The sequence below is a fragment of the Vanrija pseudolonga genome, chromosome 2 (assembly GCF_020906515.1).
Source record: "Vanrija pseudolonga chromosome 2, complete sequence".
Taxonomy (NCBI): Eukaryota; Fungi; Basidiomycota; class Tremellomycetes; order Trichosporonales; family Trichosporonaceae; genus Vanrija; species Vanrija pseudolonga.
Window position 1 is genome coordinate 4,005,446 of NC_085850.1, and position 22,275 is coordinate 4,027,720.

Here is a 22,275-nt window from a genome sequence, read left to right on the forward strand (position 1 = left end):
ACATCAAGTGCCCCAGCGTGCGGGCGTGTACAGCAAATCTCGTAACAAAATCTAGTATGCGTGGTGGTGTGTGCGTCCTTGGTATGTGGTGATACAAATCGAATGTGGCGTGGCGTGTGTTCTTCTCTCAGGCTACCTACTTGCGCTCGCGCTCCATGCTTGGGTCGTAGACAAAGTTCATGGAACCGCGGTTGGGCGCCTGGAGCCGTGCCCACTCGAGGTACATCCTGAAGACGTAGGCGGTCATGTCCTCCATGCGGAAGTGGGTGAGGGACCAGTCACGGCCAGCGAGGGCAATCTTCTTTGCGAGCTCATCCTCGGCGCCGTTGCCCTCAAGGTCGCCGCTGAAATACGCGAGCGAGTCGTACAGGTCGGTGAAATCCGCCTTGACGGGCACGTAGTGGACCCAAGGCTGGATACGGTCCGTCCACCACTCGGGCATGATGGTCGCCTTGAAGATGAGCGAGCCGGACGCAACGAGACGCTGGAAACGCGCCGACCACGCGTTGCCGTCAATGTCGACAATGTACTTGTAGCTGTCGGCCTCGATGGGGGTGACGCGCTTCTTGAAGGGGTAGTTGCGGTCAATCTCGGCGCAGGTGCCGTCCTCGACCTCGCACTGGATCGCCTTGCCGACAAAGCCCATGTCAAAGTAGCGCTCGTTGGCGGGGCCCTTGGCCATGCGCTTGACCGCGTCGCCGACCGTCTTGGACTTCATGCCCGAGGGCGGGGCAATGACGTCGAGCGTACCCGTCTTCTCGGCGCTCATGCCCAGCAGACGCACGCGCTGAGTGTCGCGCCACGGGAGCGTGGCGCCATAGTGCATGCCGGTGTTGGCGCCGCGCCACAAGAGATGCGAGTTGGTCTTCTTCTCCCATGGCACGAGCTCGACGTGGCCATTGTATCGCTCGGGCGGGACGCCGAGAATGTCCGAGTGCAGGCGTGTCTTGGAGATGGCAAAGATCGGCAAGAGGTTGGTGCTCAGAGGCTTCTTGCCCGCGAGGATACCGGTCAATGCGACGAGCTCGGGGTGGTTGCACACGTCCATGTCGGCATAGTGCGACACGATGAACGACTTGGCGTCCACGTCCCAGTTGGGCCCCGCATACTTTTCGCCCTTCTTGCGCAGCTGTGACGAGGGCGGGCAGGCAGCTGCCCAGCCCACCGAGTCACCCTCGACATTGACGGCAGTGTCGAGGTCTGGTGTAGCAGGTCAGTTTATGCGCAGTCGATGTGCCCCAGAGACCCTGGCCGCCTGGAGGCTTGGCGTGGCAACCACCGCCACACTCACACTCATCCTCCTCGAGCCTGTCGGCAATCTCGACACGGTGGTCCCAGTTGATCAGCGACATGGGCGTGTCGTGAACAGTGTAAATAGCCTTCATGTCGGGGATCCACTGGGCGACATCCTTGATAAGGTCGAGCTGGCTCTTGAGACGGGCGTGGTGAATCGCCTCGTCCTTGTACTGGGCCGTAGTTGTAATCTTGCCATTGGTAACCTTGATCGTGTAGGTGTCCTTGTCGTTGCTGTGCATGTCGATTCGTTCTCTCAGATCCTTGGACTGAAGTGCGTAGAATGGGCGCATGTCGCGCTCAATCTGGTCGTACTCGTCTGGCATTTGCACATTGTTGTCACTATTTGTGGCTTGATTAGCGTTTGGCTTAAGGGAATGATCGCCGCAAGCCCACACTCACACAACATACGCCCACCACTTGTCGAACCCGGCTGGAGGCTGACGGTGGTGACGGCGCTTGTACTCTGCAACGGCCTGCTTGAGCGTCTTGCTCTGCTTGGCGACCTTGGCGTCCCATGCGGACTGGGCAGTCGAGATCAACTGGTTGATGGGGTGCTTCTTCGAGTTGGGGTTGACAAGCAGTCGGCCGTTCTGGACCTTGTGGTCCGAGCCGGCAAACGATACCTGCCCAGCCGCCCTCTCGCGCTCCTTCTTCTTCGCGGCCGCCGCGGCGTTGGTCGCACCGCCGCCGCCAGCGCGGTGTTCCTTCACCGGCGGGACCTTGAGGTGTGACCCGCCCTTCATGTTGACCGCACTCGCCGTGTCGGCTCCGCCCTCGACAAGCTCAGAGGGGAGCATGGACGACGCGACCATGATAAACACATAGACGGCGACGACGGACACACAGACGACAATCAGGCGCTTGCGGATGGCGGGGTTGTGCAGCCACCCGACGACGACATGGCGGCGGTGGCGGCGTTCCTTCTCGTACGCATCGTCGTCGTCGCTCGAGGCCTCTTCGACGCGCGACAGGCGCTGGCCAGTGAGCGGGCGGTCGGCGCCGTTACGGTGCTTTGGCTCCTGTGTCGTTGACGAGCCCAGCCTGGGGCCGACAACAAGGGTGCTGCTCCTCAGCATTGGGTCGGGGTGGTGGTGGTGGGGTGGTGCGGGGTGTGTAGTCGGCGCGCGGTGTGCGTGGTACGGTAGCGGGGTGAGATAAGTCGAACCAGTGGAATGGGACAGGAATGGAAATGAGTTCCAAGTTGAGATTGTGTGTGCATACGTGGTGGTGATGGGCAGCGCGCGGGGTGGGTGGGGACTGCCGCTACAGTCAGTAGTCGCAACCCAACACACTACTTGCCTGCATCTCTGCCGGGAGCGAGCAACCTTTTGCCCATTAGTCGGGTCGTCGGCTGTCGCGGCGGCGCCTCCCTCCTCCCCCCTGCAGCCTCGTCTCGTCTCGCCTCGCGCCTCGTCCACTGTGACTGTGTGTGCTCCATCTTGGTTTGGGTCCTTGTCTCGCTCTGCTTGCTGCTATTCTCGGTTCCTGTCCTGTACAACGACCCGTCTCGTCGCGTGTCGCAAGCACAAAACAGGGTTCACGACCTCTTGACGCAGCACATGGCGGCAACAGTCACTGATACTTTGCGCCACCACCGCCCAGCCCAGAAGGAGCCTTCCGCGACGCCTCGTCGCTGCTGCATGCTTCACGCCGCACGCCCGCCGCGCCTCGTCATTTTTTGCGGCACCTTGGACTACCTGGGATCCGCATGAAGACGAGGCGCCCATCCGGTGACTGCGGATCTGAACAGGCCACAGGCAATCCACCCCCACCCATGGGTGTGCCAGGCACATTGCAGCAGCAGCAGCGGCAAACGCAGAACGCAGACAGTGACGACGACGACGACAACAAACAAAGAACAGGGGCGGCAGCAGCAAGGCAGTCCCAGTCAGGTCGCTTCGTCCCGCATTTAGTACGACATGCGCTTGTTCCGTCCCTGGACGCTGCCGTTTACGTGCACACACTGGTCGTGTCGTTGCAGCAGAAGCCAAGATCGTCTTGCCCGCCCCGTCACTTGTTGTCACTGTTGCACTGCTACAGGTTTGCTTGCCTGACGGGCCCAGGGCTGCCTGTCTGCTCTTTGCTATCCTGGGCATGTCGAGTCTCCCCTCGCCCTCGCCCTCGTCTCGTCGCTCCTCTTCCTGACGACGGCGCGTAGACCCTGGATCGCTCAATTTGAGCCACATAAACGCCTCATGCCGCCACGGACAACCTGGTTGCTATTCAAACAGACATGGCGACGGCGTTCAAGTGGGCGCGGCGCGGCGCATTATGTATACTGCGGCTGTTGAACATGCCGCAGCAGTCTACTTTCATGCCGAGGCTGCGTCGCCGAGCTAGTATAACATTAGTCAAGTCGGCGTGCACCACACATTCTGTCGCCATCGCTCAAGTGAACCTTACGGCCAGCGGTTGCCGGATTCCAATGCACTGAATAGGCACATGTTAATGACAATTCTGGGCCGCGGAACTATCCAGACGTGCCCGCTGTGCGGGTTGCCTCGTCGCGCTGCCTGCTGCCCCTGCCCCTGTGGACCTTGCCTGCCTGCCTGCCTGCGTGTGGAATAATCGCGCAGTGTATTGTTGTGGTGCGGAGTGAGCGAGCGGGCCAGACTCTCGTGCCAAAGGGTCCCGGGGCCACCCAAACAGTACCGGTTCCTCAAACCGGTGCAAAGCAATCGTGTGGAACCCTCACTCAGCTTGTGGACGGCACCCCCAACCACCCACCACTCTCCTTGCCGTCCTGTTTCATGGAACAAGCAAAATGTCGTACGGTACATGCGCGGGAGGAGGAGGGTGCCCTGCCTGCCAGCCAGTCTGATAGGCCTGGGCCCTCCCGCATCCCATCCGCAATGCAACAAAGCCACGTTACGGCGTGCATTCCGACCAGCAACCCCGAAACACATCCTCCAGCTTGAAACGGGCGTGCGTGCGTGCATCCGATGATGATGCTCATCCCGATGGGAGCAGCCGTCGCCGCCGTTGGGGTTCAAGGGTGGTTGGTGCCCGACGACGCGTCGGCCACAGAGTGGATGGAACGAGGGAACACCTTGTGTGTGCGGCTTCGAAACCAAACTCAACTCTATGTGGTTCCTCGACGACGGACAGAGGATTACGACGACAACGGCGTGCGTGCAGTGCAACACTATCCCCGCCGGCGAATGCGAAACGATGCGGCCTTGTCTGTCGTAGAGTGATTGAAGCCGACCACGGTCGACATTGGGTGCATGCCCTGACGCGAGCTACAATTATGGCACAGAGGTACCAGAATTGGTGCAGATGAGTGAGTAGGCGAGGCGAGTAAAGCCCGGTGTCCCGATCGAATCGAGACGACGCGCACCGCGCGCGTCCAGCCGCCTCGCCGCCGCCCCCGCCGCCGCTGTGGCGCCGTGTCGTAATTGACAGCACCATTTGACGCGCACATTGATGTTTCCTGTCGCCGCGAGATCTCATGTCTGGTCGTCAAGCAGAGGGTGTGCATGCGTCAGGTCGGTCGGTCGGTCGGTTTTAGGCCGGTTAATGGCCTGGCCAAGCGAGCAACCAACCTTGCAAGGTTCTCGTCAAAGCACAAATACCGCTCACAGTCTTGGCGGCCGGCAGCTGTGTGCGTCCGCGGCGACTTGTCAACACCCAAGCTCGTACTCGAGCAGCTGCGACGAATGCGCCGCCCCGCACCGCGCGTGCCTCCAGCCTTCGCGCGACATTGACAGACGGGACGCGCCGACGCCGAGGCGGGCGGGCGTCGGCGCAGGCACGGGCCGACACAGTCCGAACTCTGGGCGAGGTGGCGCGGCGAAAGCATTCACAAGGTTGGCGGACTCAGGGGCACGCCGACAACACACTCTATCACCCGTCGGCCGTCGGCGGCTTGGCCTGGCCTGGCCTGGGCCAGCTCACACGTGCCCACGGTTCAGGTGTACCCGGCCAACCTTGAGCCTGTGAGGATCAGCGACTTCTCACACTTGCGTCGAAACGTGCGGGGGCCGGGGTGGGGCACTGCTGACTTCTGACCGACTGTTGGGGTAGGCAGCTGCGACATCCCGTCGGCGCTGACATCAGCGATGATGGTTTGGGTTGAGGGGGCGGTGCTGTAGGAGCTTGAAACGCAGGAGCTGGCGACGCGTCGCGTCGCGCGCGGACGCGGTGGGGTGGGTGAGTGGGGCGGAAGCGGCGCCGGCAGTCAGCCATGGCCGAGTTCGTGGCCATGGCTGCGGTGTGGCACATTGAAGGAACACACAACTGCATGGGGTTTCTATTTACTGCTCATCTGCTCAATGTCCACTATCAAGTCTAAAGAGTCCGTGCTCATGCTTGCGCGAACAGCGCAGCACTAGCCGTGGCAGGCAGTCGCGCCGCGCGCGCCTAGCTGAGGAAGTAGTACATGGCAGCGTAGTCGACGCTCGCCTGCGCCCCGTCAGAGCAGTTACCCCCCGCCGGCTGTCCGCCCGCAGTCTGCAGGCGGAACACGCTCTTCGCGAGGTCGCCGTCGACGGCAGTCAGCTGGAGCCACGTAATGTCCGCGGTCGAGTTGTCGGGGGAGGCGAGCACGCCGGTCTTGGAGAGGGTGACGCTGGCGTTGGAGTTGGGGTCGAAGAAGCGCGGGAGGAGGCCCTGGGGCGTCTGCCTGTGTCGTGTTAGCCAGGCCAGGCGGCAAGAGGGCAGCGCGACTCACACAAACTCGTGCTGCAGCGTCGGCGGGGGGTTGCTAGCCGGGAACGGCTGCGCCGCAAGGAAGAGGGGCGCGAGGCCGTCCGTCAGCTTCTGGGACGAGACGACGGGCGCCGTGGCCTCGAGGAGGGCGCCGACGTCGTAGAGGCTGGTTTAGTTAGCCTCAAATCTGTTACTACCACCACTCGGCCAGACTTACTTGGCCAAAGCGCCAGCCGAAACCCAAGCCCCGTTCGTGCAAGTATAGTTCTGCACCCCGCGCGACACGGTGGCGAGGGTCACGCTCTGGCCGGCGGGCATGGCGAGGACAGTCTGGTTCGCGGGCAGGGGGAGGGTGAGGCCGGCGCAGAGGGGCGTCGGGGTCGACCAGGTGCCGTTGGCCGCGAGCCAGGTGCCGTTGGCTGGCGCGGGCTTCTGCCACGAGGCGCTGCTGTTGGACTGCTGGGTCCAGTGGTACGGGGCTGGGGCGGCCGAGGCGCCGGCGAGGAGGGCGAGGGTTGTGAAGAGCGTGGCGAGCATTGTGTTGTTGTGGTGGGTTTGGTTGGGCTGTTGGGCTGGGAGGGCTGTTGAGTTGTTGAGTTGAAGCTGTTGAGCTGATGGGGATGAGAGAGGCCAACTCGCCTCGTTATATACCCTCCAGCGCGCACTGCCACTCCATCCCCATACAACTACCACATCCAACGTCGTGCCATCACAAGCAGCGTCCACGGCAGCAGCGGTGCACTTGCCACTGCCACAGGGCGCCCGCGCCATGTCCGTCATCGGATCGATCATCGGCGAGCCGTAGCAGGCGGCGCTGTCACCGCCAATCTTGCCCCGCCTCTCGGCGTTTGACACCCCCACACCACTATCTATGGCATGGGCAGTGCCACTACTCTCTATGCTCACCGCCGCATGCTGCGTACAGTGGACGGATGCTGCATTGCATTGTCGCTATCGCTTCGTTACTACGCCGACTGAGCGGAACGCCCCGCAGGCTGTGCCACCGGCCCGGCGGCATCTGGCGGCAACCCTCCCCCCCCCACCACTCGCACAGTGATACACTATACATCTATGCTACTAGTCAAACGATGGGCCTAGTCGAAGGGGATGGGCTTGATGCCAGAACGCTGCGTGAACGGCACAGGCGGTGCTGCTGCCGCAGCAACCCCACCACCGCCTGCTGCCTCGGCAGCGGCGCCAAACGCCGACGGCACTGGAATGCCACAGCAGTCCATGGTCCATCCCTTCTCGTGAACATGCCCATGCGCGTCGACCTCGGGCTCGCCCTCCTCCTCGAGCGCGCGCTTGAGCTCCGGGTCCTCCTCGGGCGTGGGGAACGGCAGCAGGCTCCCAAACAGCGCGTGCTGCATGACTGGCAGCTTGCCCAGCACTTCCGCCGCGTACATCTTGCGCATGCCCTCGTTGACCTTGTCCCACGTCTTGACGGCACTGATGTCGTCCAGCATTGGCGAGTGCCACCGCAGCGACGCCGTCTTGATGCTGTTGATAAACGAAATGCACGAGAGGTACATGTATTCTGGGCCAAAGGCCTCGAGGATCTCGGGGTCGTGGATCGCCTTGGGGCGGAGGTGTTTGTGGCCTGGGCGCGGCGTGTTAGCGGCATTCGTGAAGCCGAGTTAGGTGCGCTGGCTTGGCGACAGCCGACACAGCGCGACCTACACCCCACTCACTCTTCAGTTGCCCCGCACCCCAGAGGAACGGCAAGAACTGATAGTCGTCCAGACCCCATACTCCGTGCGATCCAGCGGGCTCGAGCCAGTACGTCGACTGGAGGTATCGCATCACGAGGATGTACCGCCAGAAGACGCCGAGCACGAGGAAGGGGTAGTCTGCCTCGCCGACGACGCCGAGCTTGACGAGGCAGTAGCTGTGGCGCGAGTCAGCTACGTCATGTGCCATGGAGCTGTCACTCACAGCCAGCACAAGAAGTTGAACTCCATGCCGCTGCCGTAGTCTACGCGCTGCTTGTTGCCCCACGCCTCCTTGAAGTAGACCTCGATCTCGGGGACGGCCTCGGCCGGCAGGCCTGGAATAGTGGCATGGAGGTCGGCTGATGCCTGCGGGGTTAGCGTAGGTAACGATAGTTGAAACCCACCTCGCCAACTCGGTCGTAGAACGTCTTGAAGGCGGGGTTACCGAACCGGCTCAGCTTGTTGTCGACCGGCGGCGTCGCCTTGGCAATGTCGAGCACGGCGTCGAGGATACCCATGAGCGCGAGCGTGCGCTGGCGTCAGCATAACCATAGCCCATACACAACCCACCTCGTTCGTCTCGCCCGCATCGGACAGCTTGCGCCCCACAATGCTCGCGTTGAGCCCGTCAATAAAGTCTGTAATCGCCGCGTGTGATGGCGAGCGCTGGAACGCGGCCAGGTGCGCCTTGGACAGGATGTACTTTGCCGGCGGGGTGAATGCGCGCGTAGAGCTAGAGCTGGACGCCGCGGCCTCTGGTGTCGCTAGTGCTGGTGTTGTCATTGTGCTTGTTGGTCAAGAGAGAGAGTGAGTGATTGCAAGGTGACCTCGTCGTTGTCATCAACAAGGTGGCCGAAAGTGCTGGGCGCGCACGACCAGACCGGTCGCCCAGGCACGGGCTGGCACGTGGCATATCTGGTTCCGTCGATAACCGTTGAGGCCAGATGGGCAGATGACGACGGGAGGGGGCTGCGGCGGCGACGATGAGGACTTGAGCAAGCTGCCAACTCTCTCTCCTCATCATCTCGCATAGCAACAACAGCGCGCCCCCCCGCGCACAGCGCATGCTTATCGCCCTTCTCTACCTCGCTTTCCTTCCCCTCGCACTCCCGCCTTTCATCACAATGGCCGCCCCGGGCTTCATCGACGCGGTCATGCTCCTTGGCGACTCGATCACACAAGAGTCGAACGCTGGGTCGCTTCACAACCGCCTGTCGCAGTACTTTACACGCCGGTTTGACGTCCTCAACCGCGGCTTTGGAGGTGGGTGTAGAAGTTCCGACGTAGGCACCCGCTGACGTGACCAGGATACAACTCGGAGTGGTGGGTTTGTTTGTCCCCTCAGCGCTGACCGCAGGGGTATCCCCGTCCTCGAGCGCGCGTTCGCCAAGAAGACGGACCGGGAGGCTGGCAAGGCTCAAAAGGTTCAGCTTCTCACCATCTGGTTCGGTGAGTCAGCTATCCACTCCACGCATACCAGCCGCTCACACCTCAGGCGCCAACGACGCCGTCCTCCCCGGCAGGCCTCAGTACGTCCCGATCGACAAGTTCCAGGCCAACATCAAGCACCTGGCGGCCATGGTGCGCGACCCCAAGTCGGAGTGGTACTCGCCCGACACGCGCGTGGTGTTGATCTCGCCACCGCCGATTATCGAGGAGGAGCGGCTCAAGGGGCAGATGGCGAGATGGAAGGAGTTTGGGAGTGACGGCCCGGCGCCGCTGCTCGACCGCGACGCGGAGAACACGCACAAGTATGCCGAGGCGGTGGTCGCTGTCGGGCGCGAGACGGGCATCCCGACCGTGGACCTCTGGAGCGCCGTCGTCAAGCACGCGGGCGGCAACGAGCCGGACAAGCTCAAGCCGTACCTCTAGTGAGTTGAGCCCAGCCTGGAACAACTAACACCCAGCGACGGCCTCCACTTCACGAGCCTCGGCTACGAGGTCTTGTTTGACGAGCTCAAGGCACTCCTGCTCAAGACGTGGCCCGAGCTGGAGCCCGAGAGCTGGCCCATGGGCGTGCCGCAGTGAGTCGAGTGGATGGAGTGCGAAGACTAGTGCTGACAGGGGTAGCTGGTCGGAAGTCGATCCGGCCAACCCCCGCCAAGCGATCCTCCAGGCGCCACCAAAGAGGGACGAGTGGTGCGTCGTAATGTAAAGAGCAGCTGGCTGTGCTTATCCCCCGTTGTAGAGCCCCCCATATACATTTTTCCCTATGCATATAGCTACCCTGGGTTCTCACACTCAATTTGTCATTTGCCATTTTGTTGACATGGCCCATCCGACGCGACTGCTTTTGTGAAATCAGCCTCCGCTGTTCCACCCCCCTTGCCCTGCTCGAGACGACTCGGCCCCCTCGCCGCCCTCCCTCTCTCAACACTGCAGCGCCCACTCTCACACAAACTCAACATTGCCTCAACATCGTGTTCCAGTGCATAGCAATCACCAACATCCAACAATGTACTCGACACAGGCAGGTAAGTCCTCGTCACGCCAAACACATCACTCACCCCCAGCACCGCTGCCGCCGCCGACGTTCTACGGCACTCCACCGATCAACGACAACAACAACAATGGGCACTATGCGCCGCACCACAACAACAACGCACAGCCGGGGCCACAGCCGGCAGCCTACTCATCTCCGAGCCAGTACTACCCCCCACCGACACCAAGCTATGGTTATGCCCCAGCACCGGCGCAGCAGTCGCCCCAGCGGCATTCGTACACGCCGGCGCCGGCGCCAAGCATGCCCCCTCACTCAACCTTCGCCGGGCCATCACACTACGGGCAGTATGCGCAGCAGCCACCACCGCCGCCTCCGCCGCAGGCCGCCTATCCCTCGGCCTACCCTCCCCACTCGTACGCCCCCATCCCGCCCGCGCCAAACACCGACGTGCAGGCCATCCCCGCGCCGGCAAGAAAAGAGGCGTACCAGGCCCCCGTGTTTAAGACTTTCCAGGAACGCAAGCGCGAGCGAGAAGCAGCGCTCCGAGCGGCCAGCGGCGCACAAGGCGGGGCAGCAACCCCGCCCACTGCGTCAACACCGACCGCAGGCACGCCCACACGACCAGGATACTTTCCTCCCTCGGCGCCAACGAGCATGGCACCGGCGCCGCCGCCCCGCGCGCCGGTGCAGGCTCCCTTCGTGCCGCCGTCACCGCAGCGACAACAGCCTCTGCCCTCGCCGCACCGGTCACAGCCTCCACCCTCGCCGCAGCGACAACAGTACGCCGCGCCCCCACCCGCGCCCGTCTCGCCTCAGCGTCCTGTCCCTCCCCCACGGGGGCGGACTCCGTCACCCTCACCAGCGCGCGCACCGTCGCCATCGCCTGCGCTCCCGCCCCTGCCCCGCCCGCCAGCGGTGACGTCGGCTCCAACGTCTGTGCGCGCCCCGGCCCCGCCCGGCACCAGCGTCATGGACCGAGGGCGACCCAAGGCGCTCCCCCGGCCCGCGAGTCCGATGAAGCGCGCTCCCAGCCCCGCCCGTGCTGCTAGCCCCGCCCGCGCCGCGAGCCCCGTCCGTCGATCCCCACCACCGCTCATCCCGCAGCCCACTGGCCCTGTTGCCGCAGCGGCGCCTCCTCCACCGGCGATCCCCGCCCATGTGGTTGCAGGTGCGGCGAAGAACCCCGCGCTCGCTGCCCTCCTCGATCGCTCGGACACGGTCTCGTCGACAAAGTCGGTTGACCGACCTGGGTTCGGGTCGCCCCAGCGCCGCGCTCTCCCACGTCCACCGCAGGGCGTGACAGCCAGCAAGAGTCTCAACCGCGGTCCTGGGTCGTCGGTGGCCGACCTCGAGGAGTTCCGTCGCACCCTCGCGGGACAGCGCAGCTCACCGCCCATGACTATTGTCGAGAGCCCTTCCGAACTCGCAGCACGCATGGCCAACGTCAAGGTTGGGGACGTTGTGCCCGGTTCCCCGCCCGTGTCGCCTGTCAGAGGATTCCAGCCACTGCCCAGTATTGTGGCACCTCCATCGCCACCAAAGCCGGCATCCAAGGTCATGCCGCCGTCGCCTCCAAAGCCATCCGGACCCAAGTCCAAGGGCGCACCGCCGCGGGCTCAGCCGCCGCTTATTAGTGTCAATGGCCGTGCACCACCGTCCCCTGTGATCCCGACCATCAGCATTGGCGAGGAGCGCCGGCCATCGATTCCAAGTATCAGCGTTGGGGTTCCCACCATCAACGTGCCGTCCCCTCCCGCCATCAGCATCAGCGTCCCGGAGATCAATGTCGGCGTGCCAGAGATCACGGTTGGCTGCGACGACGACGACGAACACTCGCACCACTCGCACTCGCGGCCCGCGTCGCCTGGCTTCTCATTCTCTGGCCTCCCGACCATTGCCGTGTCGTCGTCAAGCTCTTACGACGAGCCACCAGTGGTTGCTGCCCCGGTGATCAACGTCAGGGGGGCGCGACCGGCGTCTCCCCGCGGTCCAGCGGCCGCGGCACCGACACGAATCGAGGCGAGCAGCGCGATCCTGTGCGCTGGGTGTGACCACCCTATCATTGGACGCATCGTCCGCGCCATGAACCACCGCTGGCACCCAGGGTGCTTCAAGTGCGGTGTGTGCAGCGAACTGCTGGAGCATGTGAGCGCATACGAGCATGATGGGAAGCCATACTGCCACTTGGACTACCATGACGTGAGTTAGCAACACCGGCCCTAACTGACACCTCAGCGCTTCGCCCACCGGTGCCACCACTGCAAGACACCAATCGTCGACCCGCGGTTCATCACGCTCGACGACGACGTGCTCGGCCAGCGATTCTACCACGAGCTGCACTTCTTCTGTTCAGAATGCGGCGACCCCTTCCTCGACCCGTCCAAGTCGTCGGCGCCGGGCACCGAATTTGCGGGCCCGCGCCAGGACGACGGCGAGACGAGCGACTTTGTCATCCACAAGGGACACCCTTACTGTGAGCGGTGCCACTTGCGGCTGCACAAGCCCAAGTGCAAGGGCTGCAAGCAGCCGATCCCGGATGTGGCTTTGACAGCGCTCGGCAGCCAGTGGCATGCCGAGTGCTTTGTTTGTGATGTGAGTGCAGCGTGGGGCGTGGGGAATGCCACTGACACACTCAGAACTGCACCAAGCCCTTTGCCAACAACCTGTTCTTCCCCAGCGAGGGCAAGGCATACTGCACCGAGTGCTACGAGACGATGTAGGCGGGGCGCTGCTCGATGATGTAGGCCGAGTGGCCATCAGACAAATGTAGGCGACGGCTTGATGCCACAACGCCACGGACACTGTAGAGTCCCCTACAATGGGATGTACATGAATGAGTACACGGATACATGATGATACAGGATGGTGTGTCGTCCTCTACTTGGCCATTGTCTCCACCATGGCCTTTATTCTCTCCCAGAGGCGCTCCGCGTCGACCTTGACCTGGATCTCGACCATCTCATACCGCTGGCCGGTCTCATAGGCGAGGTGCTCAAAGTGGTGGTTTGCGCGCGCCTCGTCGACCTGGAGCTCCATGATGGCCGCGTCGCCGGGGGGCAGGAACAGGCCGAGGCCGAGCGCGCCGCCGTGCTGGCCGACCATGATGGTCGCATGGCCGGCATAGTGGATCTGCGTCTCGAGCGCATGCACCGTCGGGTCGATGGCGGCAAACCGCACCGGCGTCGGGCCGCCCGCCACGGCCCCGTCAACGCCCCACCCCTCGGGCTCGTCACGCACGTCGTGGAAAGCGCACCAGCTGGCCGCGCCGCCACACATCTCGGAAAACCCCCGCCTGATGCGCTCGAGCACCTCGCCCTCGTTCTTGAGCACGCGGACCCCGCGCCACGTGCTCATGTCGTTCTGCGCCTCGGCGACGGCGTCGAGCTTGGCCCGCGAGATCCAGAGGACGTTGAGCGGGCGCCGTGCGGCAGGAGCGGGCTTGGGCTGTAGCGAGCGCGCCGAGAGGCCGAATAGGTGCCGGTAGTAGTGTGATGCCGCCCATGTTATTGTTGAGGCGGCGCGGAATCTGCACGAGGCGAGCGTCAGCGAGCCGAGCGACCGAAGCACCCCACCCCACGCCACTCACTCGTTGTCCACGCCCATCGCGGAGAGGAGCGACGCGCCCGCCCCGACCGAGTGGATAGTGTTAGTCACTGCTGTCAGCGGCGCCAGCGGTGCCCACTCACAGCACTCGCCCTCGATCCACGGGTCCAGGCTGAGCCGGCGCGGCGCCCACGCGCCGACCCGGTCCCACAGCGGCGTGAAGTGGTTGCCGTCCATGCCGAACTTGTCGTTGAAGACGAGCTGGAGCCGGCGGTCGATCAGGTCCGGGAGCGCGGCGGCGGACGCGAGCATGACCACCACGGTGGTGATTAGGTCTTCTGCGACGTGGAAGCTGGGCCGGGTGTCAGCAGGGTCAGCGGCCTAGGAAGAGCTCTGTGCTGCCTCCCGCGCGCCGCGGCGCCCACTCGCACACTCACGGGTTCCACTGGTCCTGCCGCCCGACAACCATGAGCGTGTGCTCGATGCGGCTCTTGCACCGCGCGCGCTCACTGCCGACGGGCACGACCTCGATGTCCTTGCCGAGGAACCGCTCGTCGCCCATGTCCTGCAGCAGCGCCTGGCCCTGCGCCGAGAGGTCACACCCGGGCGCGACGAACGCGCGCCCGGCGCCCGCCACCGCGCGGAGGTTGGTCGAGATGCACGGCGCGTGCGGGTACGGCCACCACTTGGCGAACTCGTCGTGGTGGAGCGGGAAGCAGGCCGCCGCGGCGGCTGGGACCGTGTTGTGCGCGCTGATCAGGCCGCCGGGCGCCCAGTGCGTGTGGGTGCTGTTGTTCTCTTGCACCGGGTGCACCTCGGCGCCGCAGTAGGGTACTCTTGCGCGGACGTACGCGTCGACGAGCGACTTGCCCAGCTTGTCGTTATCCGTGTCCAAGCCCCGCGCGGCGACCTCCTGCTGTGCGAGCTGGAAAAACGCAGACACGGTCCGCAGCGGCGTCGCGTCGCGCACCAGCCCGCCCGCGACACTGCTCATGTTCAGCCCTGGCGGCGGGGCGGCTAGGCCGGAGGCGCCAAAGCGCTGCGCGTACTGCCGCGCCGAGAAGACGTAGATTGAGTGGACGCCGAGTAACGCAAGCGCGCCGAGGAGCACGTACCGCGCGACCTGGGCCGCCGAGACGCGTTTCCTACGGGAGGACCGCGGCGCGGTCGCCGGCGACGGCGGGTACGACGTCGGGCTTGACGCGCCGTCCCGGTCGTCGGTGGCCAGCGGCTGGTACTGCGCCGAGGGGGCCATCTTGTAATGGCGACTGACTGCTTAGTGGGATGAGATGAAGGGTTGCACGCGGACCATGAGGTGCATTATTGCTGAGCGCTGCTAATTAGGGTCGGCGCTGGCTGGTTGTTGGGGTTCCCGCCGCCGCGCGCAGCACCAGTCACCGGACAGAACACACAATGACATCGACGCTTGGCGCCAAAACGTTTCCATCTAGGAACCACACAAAAGTATAACTCGTCGGAGGCATCTGGTTTAGTGGCAGATCTAAACGCTGCCCACACACTTGGAACGCCGCGGCTATGCGGCATTCTAGCCCACACCACGCCACACCACGCCACACCACGCCACACCACACCACGCCACACTGCCATCTGCCCCATGCATACAATGAGTTGTGTCTACAATGCTTTCCCTTTCTACTTGCTGCTCTTGGCCGACGTGTCAACAAAGCGGTACACCGTCTTGCCGATCGACGCAGTCGTCGAAGGAGGCTCGGGGCGCTTGGCCTTGGGGTTCTTCTCGAGCTCAGCCTTGCGGACAGCCCTGTCCTCGGCCTCGGCGACGGCCGCCTTGCGGTCGGCGGTAACCTCGGCGTCGGTCCTAAAGTCCCACACGGTACGCTCAACACCAGCGCTAATGTTGTTCTTAGCCTTGGCAAAGGCACCCGTGAACTTCAGGTTGTCAACCCTGTCGTCGTCGTACTGGGCCTCCTCCTCGAGTTCTCCCGACGTCGAGGTGTGGTCCAGACGCGATGCCTCCTCGCGACGACGCAGCTCGATCGACGCAGCCTTGGTGCGCTTGTCGAGAGGCGAGACGACGCCGAGGAGCGTCTCCATGCCGTCCTGGAACGCCTTTTGCAGGGGAAGGTTCTGTGGTAAAGTGTCAGCGACTATCCTCGAAATACAAAAAGGTAGGAGGAGGGATAGGCGTATCAGAAAGCCATGCATGAGGGGGTTTCGTAACCATGTTTGGTGTCTTAAAGACTAATCGATCTCGCTCATCATTGTGAAGGTGTGGGGGTTGTGGTTGGGTGCAAGGACAGAGACTCACCTATTGGTTGGAACAAAGCCGGACAAGGTCGCCAAGAAGGAGAAAACTCTGGTCAGCGCTCGTTCACCACAAACATCTCGGGATAGGATGCAAGGAGATCAGGAAGTGAAGAAATAAATTTTGGTCACCATGTAGGTGTCTTGTAGAGAATGTCATATTTGTTTCTCATCAGGAAGGAAGGTGGAGGGGATGGAGGGCACGCCGAACCGAGCCGATGGACAACGTACCTGGCGCCTAAACTCTTCCTCGACAGCCTTGAGCTTGCCAATGGCGAGGATACGGTTCTTGGAGATCGAGTAGGCCTGCGAGATCTCGCCGAGCGTCTTCTTGCCGGCCCGGAGCTCCTTGTAGATGATGTTCTGGAGGTCGTTGGAGAGGGGCGGAGGGGGCTTGAACGAGGGGTTGGACTCGAACGGCTGGGCGGGGGGTCAGCCTCCTCCTCATCACCTCGTACACGTCTACTCACCACATCCCCGCCGAGCCACTTGGCCTTGGCGCCGCGCTCGGGCGTCTTGTACTGCCATCCGACCTCGGACAGCCAGGTGTTGTACGAGCGCTCGCGCTTCTCCTGGTCGGTAGACGAGCGCGACGACGCGTACCGGCGCGAGGCGGGGGCGGATGCGCGCGTGACCGACTGGGCCGCGATCACGCGTCCCGCGCACGCCGGCAGCCGGGACGGACCAGCAATGGCGCTGGTGCAAAAGGACATTGTTGATGAGATGGAGATGGACGGAAATTATTTCAACAGCTCGCAAACGCAAAGTCAAAAGTCGGCAAGACGAGGGGCGAGCCCCCGGCCATAGGCGGCACGAGCGCCAGGTCCCGAGTGTGGCACTTTTTTTCGGCGTCCCAGGCCGTGTCTTCCGACCTCGAATGATCGTCATTTCGACTTTCTAGACCACATACACACCCACACCATGTCGTTCACAACACCGCCCCACCGCCTCATCTCGCACCTGAAGAACACGTCGCGCGCGGCGCTCGCGCGCACGTCGGTGCCCTACTCGAACGCCGCGGTCGGTGTGACCTCCGCGCTCCTGCGCCACGGCCTCATCTCCAACATTGCAAAGGGCACGCCCACGCACCCCGCCCCGGCAGAGTTCGCGGCCCTCCCCAAGCCCGCGCAGCGCCTTTGGGTCGGCCTCAAGACGCGTAACGGCCTCCCCGTCATGCGCCACCTCGACCTTGTGAGCAAGAGCTCCCTCCGCGCCACGGTCGACAAGGACGAGCTCGGCCGTCTCCTCATGGGCAAGCGTGCGCGCAACATTGCCGGCGCGGGCACCGCCGAGATCTTCGTCATCAAGGTCGCCTCCGACTCTTCCATCGGCCGCACGGGTGCCGACGTCTACATGGAGGGATGGGAGGCCTACCGCGCCGGCCTCGGTGGCGAGGTCATCTGCCGCGCCAGCTAGTTCAGTGGAGCAAACTCGCCAAGCCTCTCTCTATCCGCTCTGACTCTTTCTTCCGGTCACTCGTCGCTCTGCATGCTCTCCCTCTCATCGGCCAGCATAGCTTCACCACTCGCCCCCGCCCCCATTGCATGCGGACGGCCCCACGCCGACTCCGCCGCAGCTCTACACGCCCGCCGCGCCCCCGCATTCATACCGCCCATTCATACCCACACAACATGTAATCCAATGATGCTAAGAGGTAGTAGTCAATGCCGGGTATACACACAACTGTGACAGGCTGGGGCCCTGCCAATGGGATTGAGGGGAGATGGAGAGGGTCACAAATGGGACGTGCAAGCTACTTGTTGATAAGGGTGCGGGATGGGTGTTCACAGATTCTGGATTTGTTGTCGAGGAGGCATCGGAGGGAAGCGTCGTCTGGCAAACTCTCGGACCTCGGCAATGCGCGCAAAGTGTTTGTCGACGCTGACCTGGGACGCCTTCTCGTCTTCGAGACGGCCTGCAAGGCGGTACGCATCTGGGGGTTAGATCTGGACACCAACTTTAACCCACCCCTCAGCTTGACCGCGTACCACAGTCCAAGGATGGTCTGTCCTACACCGTCCGGGCGGTCCAGGCCGCCGAGCATCTGTGTGATGCTACGCCCCGACTCGAGCTGCTTGAGCTGGCGTTCCGAGTCGCCGTACACATGCGCTCCGGTGGTGAACGCGAAGATCAGACAGTGGAGCACGTTCAAGTTGCCCTTGCGGGCCAACTCGTACGCGTTGGAGAGGAAGCGTCTGCAGTGTAAGCTGGAAACTCATCGCCAGGCGTCACAGCTCACTTTGAAATCACACGCTCCGTCTCCGTCAGGCTTGAGAGGAAGCTTCCCACTGCGCTCAGCATTGCGTTGTTGCCCGATCGACAGGCATCCGCCAGCATGTTGACGTATTGGGATCGCTCGTGACTGTCACGCAAGCCCTCGAGCCCACCACTTGCTGATAAGAGGCCGACGTCGACGACCAGGCGGAGCTCAGACCCGGGAGTGATCATCGACTGGGCTGCGCGGTAGTACCGAACAGCATTGTCAGACAAGCCTAGGATGTGCGTAAACTGGGCGTAGAGAAGGGACAGCTGCGGCAAGTGGCTATTGAACAGGTGGCACCTGCGCAAGTGGCGAACTGTATCCGTGAGGACCTGGTTGTAAGTAGATGCTCGGCGGTGCAGGGCACCTACCTTGTCCGCCTCGGCAAACGACGAGCGAATGATGTGGGCCAGTGCCTCCTCCATCATGCCCTCTGCTTTGAGCGTCGCCATAACCTTTCGCAACCGAAGGGCCTCGGCGAGGCCATGAACCTGCGAGACTGGATGTCAGCTAGGGCCCAGCACCAGGCAGCTCACATCCAGAGTCCCAGAAATCCTCAGCACGAGCGACATCTTCCCACTCGCGCATCGCCCTCGAGTGCACAAGAGTGCGGCAGGTCGCCGAGCTGCCCAAGAACTCCCTCCGACTGACAATCGTCGTGATGTAGGTGAGTGTGTAGAGCACGTTGATGGGCGTCGACTGTACGTAGAGGCTCTGGGGCGGCCCGGATGGAGATTGGAGCACAAACTGGTCGTCAGCACGCCATCTCTCATACAACTTACCTCGACAATGCCACCGCTTTCCCGCATGGCATCGAGGTAGCCCTGGTCTGTTGAGTCGTCGATCAAGTTGTACAGGCTCTTGAGGACCAGCTTGACTTTGTTGTCCTCGCCGATACGGCCCTGGTACAGGGCTCTGAGGAGCAAGAAGTGCGCCGTCAATGAAGCCTTCCAAGCAAGGCTCTGGGGGCTCTTCGGTCTGATGCCGGTGGCCACGGTGTTGCTACCGCCCGCAGCAGGCTCCGGCGGCGGCTGCGTCAATCTCATGACCTTTGCCCCCTCATCGAGCGCTGGTTGCAGCTTGTCCCATTTGCGTTGGGAGAAGTAGGCCTTTATGCGTGCTACGTGGATGAGCTGCATGAGCTCAAAGTGTTGGCGGGAGCGAGCTTCGGACTTGGAATGTGAGTGGGAGCCTAATTGCAATTCAACACAATTCAACTCACCTCGATCTCGTCGGCGACAGTAAAGAAGTCTGGGTGAGACGTCTCCTCCAGATGTTGCATTAGCATCAGGCGAAGGCTGTATCGATGCTGGAACTCGTCTCTGCACGGGTTAGCTCGAGACACGGAGCGGGACCCACTTAGTCGTCATCGCCAACGCCTGCTTGATCACCCGCTTGCCGTGGTGAACCTTGTCCCTCATAAACGCCAGCCTTGCGTTTGACAACTCCAGTCCATGGCGATACGTCTTGAGTGCCGGGCTGCGAAGGGATAATGCATGGGACTTTGTGATTGTGTCCTCAACATCGGTGGCAAGGTTCTCCGTGTCGACATTGATCTTGATCTTCGCCCGTTGAGCACTATCCAAGCGCCCAATCTCCTCGACTGCCGCGAGGATCTTGATGCCGACAGTAACAAACTCGAGGCCGAAGGCGACCTTTTCCTTGTCACTCAGCCCCGCCGTCGAGAGGCCGGAGCGTAAGAGGTCGGCAGAGAGGACGAGCAGCCGCAAGCTCGTCGTCGCGGCGTTGGCGTCATGGGAGAATGGCACGCCGGCCTTGGGGCGACCCCCACGGGTCATCCTGATCGGCGGACACGTAGGGTCCTCGCCGCCTGGGACGCGGATCGACGAGGGCACGAACGCCTGCCTCAAGTGATGATGCGCTGCCTGGTGGGCTGACACGGCGAGGTGGTACAGCAGCGGAACTGTGGGGATCTCCTCGCGCGCCGGCCCGGGGCGGGTGAGCACTGCTGGCGCCGACGATGTCGCTTTAGCGAGTATGGGGAAGGGTGATGCCGCCGGGGCGGGCACAGGTGCCGGGCGCTGTGGTGCTAGGGCTGGGGGTGGGGCCGCCGACTTTGATGATGTTGGTGCCGCTTTTGGCCGTGATGGTGGAGCCGCCATAGGCCGTGATGGTGCCGGAGCCACAGGCTTCGGCGCCTTCGGCTTGACTGGCCGTGGCGCGGGTGTAGGCGCTGGCGCCTGTGGCGGAGGGAAGGCGACGGGGTGTTGGTGCTGAAGGACGGGGGAAGGCGACGCAGCTGGCGGCGGTGGCGGGAGGAACTGTTGCGGGAGGGGTAAGGCGGGGGTGGGGAAGGCATTCTGCTGCGGCTGCTGTGGTGGGAATGCCTGCGGCACGGGGTAAGGATACGCGTACTGTCTCTGCGGCGGTGTGGGGAGGGGTTGTGGTTGTGGCGAGGACATCATCGGGGGGAAGCCCATGGCCATGCCCGGCGGCGGCGGCGGTTGGTCATATCGCGGCTTCTTGTTGTTGTTCATGAACTGGAGCTGCGGCGAAGTGAGCTGCGGTGACGACATCTGCGGCGAGCGGAACTGCGGTGGGAGGAAGTGCTGGTCCGGCGGCGGTGGTGGTGGCCAGAAGGACGGTTGTTGTTGCTGTTGCACGTCGACATCCGACCACGAGCGCTTGAGGGGCGCAGGCGGCACCTGGAATTGTTGTTGTTGGAATTGGTGAAAGTGCTCGTGCTGCTGTGGATAGAACGGCTGCTGCTGTTGTTGTTGCTGAGGTTGAGGTTGCTGCTGATGCATCTGTTGCTGTTGGTGTTCTGCCTGGGCCTGCAGACTGAGCAACTGCTGAAGGATGACATCCCCTGCGGACATCTCCTGCTGCGGGGGGAAGGTGTGCCCACCGGGGCCACCAGGACCGCCGGCCGACATGTGGTGATGTTCCTTTGTCCGGTACCACCTGCCGGGGGGTGGGGGGTCTTTGGCCGGCGGGTCAGTGGCCGTCTCGCGCTCTTCGGCAGGACGCTACTCACTCGGCGTTGGGGGTCGAGTTGAATGAGGTTGCCGATGCGGCGTTGCAAAGACAAGATGGCAGCAGTGAGTGACGGCAGGGCCGATACAATGTCGACCCAGTCATTCGCGGGGTTGGGTGGGATCACGTGACTCGTCCCGAGTCGAGACGCTTCCAGCCGGCCGGATAAAAGTCAGAGTGATGGACCTTTGTGATCGTTATCAACACCCATCACCGACACAATGGCACGCACAGCAACAGTCGAGCGCAAGACGAGCGAGACGCAGATCACCTGCACCCTCGGTCTGGACACGGGCGGCGTGCACCCCGCGCAGGCCATCAACGTGTCGACCGGCATCGGCTTCCTCGACCACGTCAGTATCGCCGCTTGGCTTGGCTTCTTCTTCAGGCCCCTGCTAACCAACCCCCTGCAGATGCTCACCGCGCTCGCAAAGCACGGCGGCATGTCTCTCGAGCTCAAGTGTAACGGTGACCTCCACATCGACGACCACCACACGACCGAGGACGTCGGCCTTGCCCTCGGCGAGGCGTTCAAGAAGGCCCTCGGCGAGCGCAAGGGCATCAAGCGCTACGGCTACGCGTACGCCCCTCTGGACGAGGTGAGTGTGCTAGTGCTGGCTCGTAGATTAGCCACTCACACCCCAGGCCCTCTCCCGCGCTGTTCTTGACATCTCGTCCCGGCCGTACTTTGCCGGCGAGCTCCCCTTCACCCGCGAGAAGATCGGAGACTGTAAGTGCCCAGCACGACGCCGCTGACCACCCAGTGTCCACCGAGATGATTCCCCACTTCCTCGAGTCGTTTGCGTTTGCCGGCGGCGTGACTCTGCACGTCGACTCGATCCGCGGCGTCAACAACCACCACATTGCCGAGTCGGCCTTCAAGGCGCTTGCCCTCGCCATCCGCCAGGCTATCACCGAGACGGGCTCAAACGACGTCCCGTCGACCAAGGGCGTGCTTGCGATCTAAAATCACCACGAACAACTGTTGTACTCCGACAACAACGTTGTAACAGTGCTAGTGCGATAGACGGTGCATAGTATGAACACGGGAGCAGGCGTTTATCACTAGCCAAGATATCCACAAGTCTAGA

The 22,275-nt window shown here is 62.9% G+C and overlaps 10 protein-coding genes across 10 annotated transcripts; 3 read left to right on the forward strand and 7 right to left on the reverse strand.

The window, feature by feature from the left end:
• Positions 1-21: 21 nt before the first annotated feature.
• Positions 22-2,477, reverse strand: CXT1_2 (Beta-1,2-xylosyltransferase 1). Its single transcript, XM_062769816.1, has 3 exons — positions 1,696-2,477; positions 1,292-1,635; positions 22-1,200 (listed from the first exon to the last, which is right to left on the reverse strand). Exons 1-3 carry the CDS (start codon positions 2,370-2,372, stop codon positions 137-139), a joined length of 2,085 nt encoding a protein of 694 aa, XP_062625800.1. The 5' UTR covers positions 2,373-2,477; the 3' UTR covers positions 22-136.
• Positions 2,478-5,658: 3,181 nt separating this feature from the next.
• Positions 5,659-6,483, reverse strand: LOC62_02G003284 (uncharacterized protein; the record flags this gene model as incomplete). Its single annotated transcript, XM_062769817.1, has 3 exons — positions 5,659-5,920; positions 5,969-6,112; positions 6,164-6,483. The coding sequence occupies 3 exons, from the start codon at positions 6,481-6,483 to the stop codon at positions 5,659-5,661; spliced, it is 726 nt and encodes a 241-aa protein (XP_062625801.1).
• Positions 6,484-6,999: 516 nt separating this feature from the next.
• RRD2 (Serine/threonine-protein phosphatase 2A activator 2) lies at positions 7,000-8,467 on the reverse strand. Its single transcript, XM_062769818.1, has 5 exons — positions 8,229-8,467; positions 8,063-8,191; positions 7,882-8,024; positions 7,638-7,834; positions 7,000-7,546 (listed from the first exon to the last, which is right to left on the reverse strand). Exons 1-5 carry the CDS (start codon positions 8,439-8,441, stop codon positions 7,041-7,043), a joined length of 1,188 nt encoding a protein of 395 aa, XP_062625802.1. The 5' UTR covers positions 8,442-8,467; the 3' UTR covers positions 7,000-7,040.
• Positions 8,468-10,032: 1,565 nt separating this feature from the next.
• Pxn_0 (Paxillin) lies at positions 10,033-12,897 on the forward strand. The gene is made up of 4 exons (XM_062769819.1): positions 10,033-10,132; positions 10,172-12,300; positions 12,337-12,693; positions 12,738-12,897. The coding sequence occupies exons 1-4, from the start codon at positions 10,114-10,116 to the stop codon at positions 12,819-12,821; spliced, it is 2,589 nt and encodes an 862-aa protein (XP_062625803.1). The 5' UTR covers positions 10,033-10,113; the 3' UTR covers positions 12,822-12,897.
• A 54-nt stretch (positions 12,898-12,951) lies between these two features.
• Positions 12,952-14,899, reverse strand: LOC62_02G003288 (uncharacterized protein; the record flags this gene model as incomplete). Its single annotated transcript, XM_062769820.1, has 4 exons — positions 12,952-13,627; positions 13,688-13,757; positions 13,788-13,996; positions 14,082-14,899. The coding sequence occupies 4 exons, from the start codon at positions 14,897-14,899 to the stop codon at positions 12,979-12,981; spliced, it is 1,746 nt and encodes a 581-aa protein (XP_062625804.1). The 3' UTR covers positions 12,952-12,978.
• A 398-nt stretch (positions 14,900-15,297) lies between these two features.
• LOC62_02G003289 (uncharacterized protein) lies at positions 15,298-15,717 on the reverse strand (the record flags this gene model as incomplete). Its single annotated transcript, XM_062769821.1, has 1 exon — positions 15,298-15,717. The coding sequence occupies one exon, from the start codon at positions 15,715-15,717 to the stop codon at positions 15,298-15,300; it is 420 nt and encodes a 139-aa protein (XP_062625805.1).
• Positions 15,718-16,083: 366 nt separating this feature from the next.
• On the reverse strand, positions 16,084-16,669 carry LOC62_02G003290 (uncharacterized protein; the record flags this gene model as incomplete). Its single annotated transcript, XM_062769822.1, has 2 exons — positions 16,398-16,669; positions 16,084-16,347 (listed from the first exon to the last, which is right to left on the reverse strand). The coding sequence occupies exons 1-2, from the start codon at positions 16,638-16,640 to the stop codon at positions 16,084-16,086; spliced, it is 507 nt and encodes a 168-aa protein (XP_062625806.1). The 5' UTR covers positions 16,641-16,669.
• A 169-nt stretch (positions 16,670-16,838) lies between these two features.
• Ttn_0 (Titin) lies at positions 16,839-21,229 on the reverse strand. Its single transcript, XM_062769824.1, has 8 exons — positions 21,186-21,229; positions 19,547-21,131; positions 19,410-19,509; positions 18,970-19,359; positions 18,724-18,934; positions 18,167-18,686; positions 17,896-18,122; positions 16,839-17,860 (listed from the first exon to the last, which is right to left on the reverse strand). Exons 2-8 carry the CDS (start codon positions 21,082-21,084, stop codon positions 17,712-17,714), a joined length of 3,135 nt encoding a protein of 1,044 aa, XP_062625808.1. The 5' UTR covers positions 21,085-21,131; positions 21,186-21,229; the 3' UTR covers positions 16,839-17,711.
• On the forward strand, positions 16,849-17,343 carry MRPS8 (37S ribosomal protein S8, mitochondrial; the record flags this gene model as incomplete). The annotated part of the gene is made up of 1 exon (XM_062769823.1): positions 16,849-17,343. One exon carries the CDS (start codon positions 16,849-16,851, stop codon positions 17,341-17,343), a length of 495 nt encoding a protein of 164 aa, XP_062625807.1.
• A 176-nt stretch (positions 21,230-21,405) lies between the features above and the next one.
• HIS3 (Imidazoleglycerol-phosphate dehydratase) lies at positions 21,406-22,151 on the forward strand (the record flags this gene model as incomplete). The annotated part of the gene is made up of 3 exons (XM_062769825.1): positions 21,406-21,783; positions 21,830-21,914; positions 21,949-22,151. 3 exons carry the CDS (start codon positions 21,406-21,408, stop codon positions 22,149-22,151), a joined length of 666 nt encoding a protein of 221 aa, XP_062625809.1.
• Positions 22,152-22,275: the final 124 nt, after the last annotated feature.

Bases quoted from the DNA above. Each gene is read 5' to 3' on its own strand.
- CXT1_2 (XM_062769816.1), bottom strand. From the start codon at position 2,372: ATGCTGAGGAGCAGCACCCTTGTTGTCGGCCCCAGGCTGGGCTCGTCA. The intron at 1,636-1,695 runs GTGAGTGTGGGC...AGCCACAAATAG, and splicing joins AAGTGGTGGGCGTATGTTGT to TGACAACAATGTGCAAATGC. The intron at 1,201-1,291 runs GTGAGTGTGGCG...CTGCTACACCAG, and splicing joins CAGGCTCGAGGAGGATGAGT to ACCTCGACACTGCCGTCAAT.
- RRD2 (XM_062769818.1), bottom strand. From the start codon at position 8,441: ATGACAACACCAGCACTAGCGACACCAGAGGCCGCGGCGTCCAGCTCT. The intron at 8,025-8,062 runs GTGGGTTTCAAC...CTAACCCCGCAG, and splicing joins TCTACGACCGAGTTGGCGAG to GCATCAGCCGACCTCCATGC. The intron at 7,835-7,881 runs GTGAGTGACAGC...CTCGCGCCACAG, and splicing joins TTCAACTTCTTGTGCTGGCT to CTACTGCCTCGTCAAGCTCG.
- Pxn_0 (XM_062769819.1), top strand. The intron at 12,301-12,336 runs GTGAGTTAGCAA...CTGACACCTCAG, and splicing joins GCCACTTGGACTACCATGAC to CGCTTCGCCCACCGGTGCCA. The intron at 12,694-12,737 runs GTGAGTGCAGCG...TGACACACTCAG, and splicing joins CCGAGTGCTTTGTTTGTGAT to AACTGCACCAAGCCCTTTGC.
- Ttn_0 (XM_062769824.1), bottom strand. From the start codon at position 21,084: ATGTCGGCCGGCGGTCCTGGTGGCCCCGGTGGGCACACCTTCCCCCCG. The intron at 19,360-19,409 runs GTGAGTTGAATT...TCACATTCCAAG, and splicing joins CTGTCGCCGACGAGATCGAG to TCCGAAGCTCGCTCCCGCCA. The intron at 18,935-18,969 runs GTAAGTTGTATG...GCTGACGACCAG, and splicing joins AAAGCGGTGGCATTGTCGAG to TTTGTGCTCCAATCTCCATC.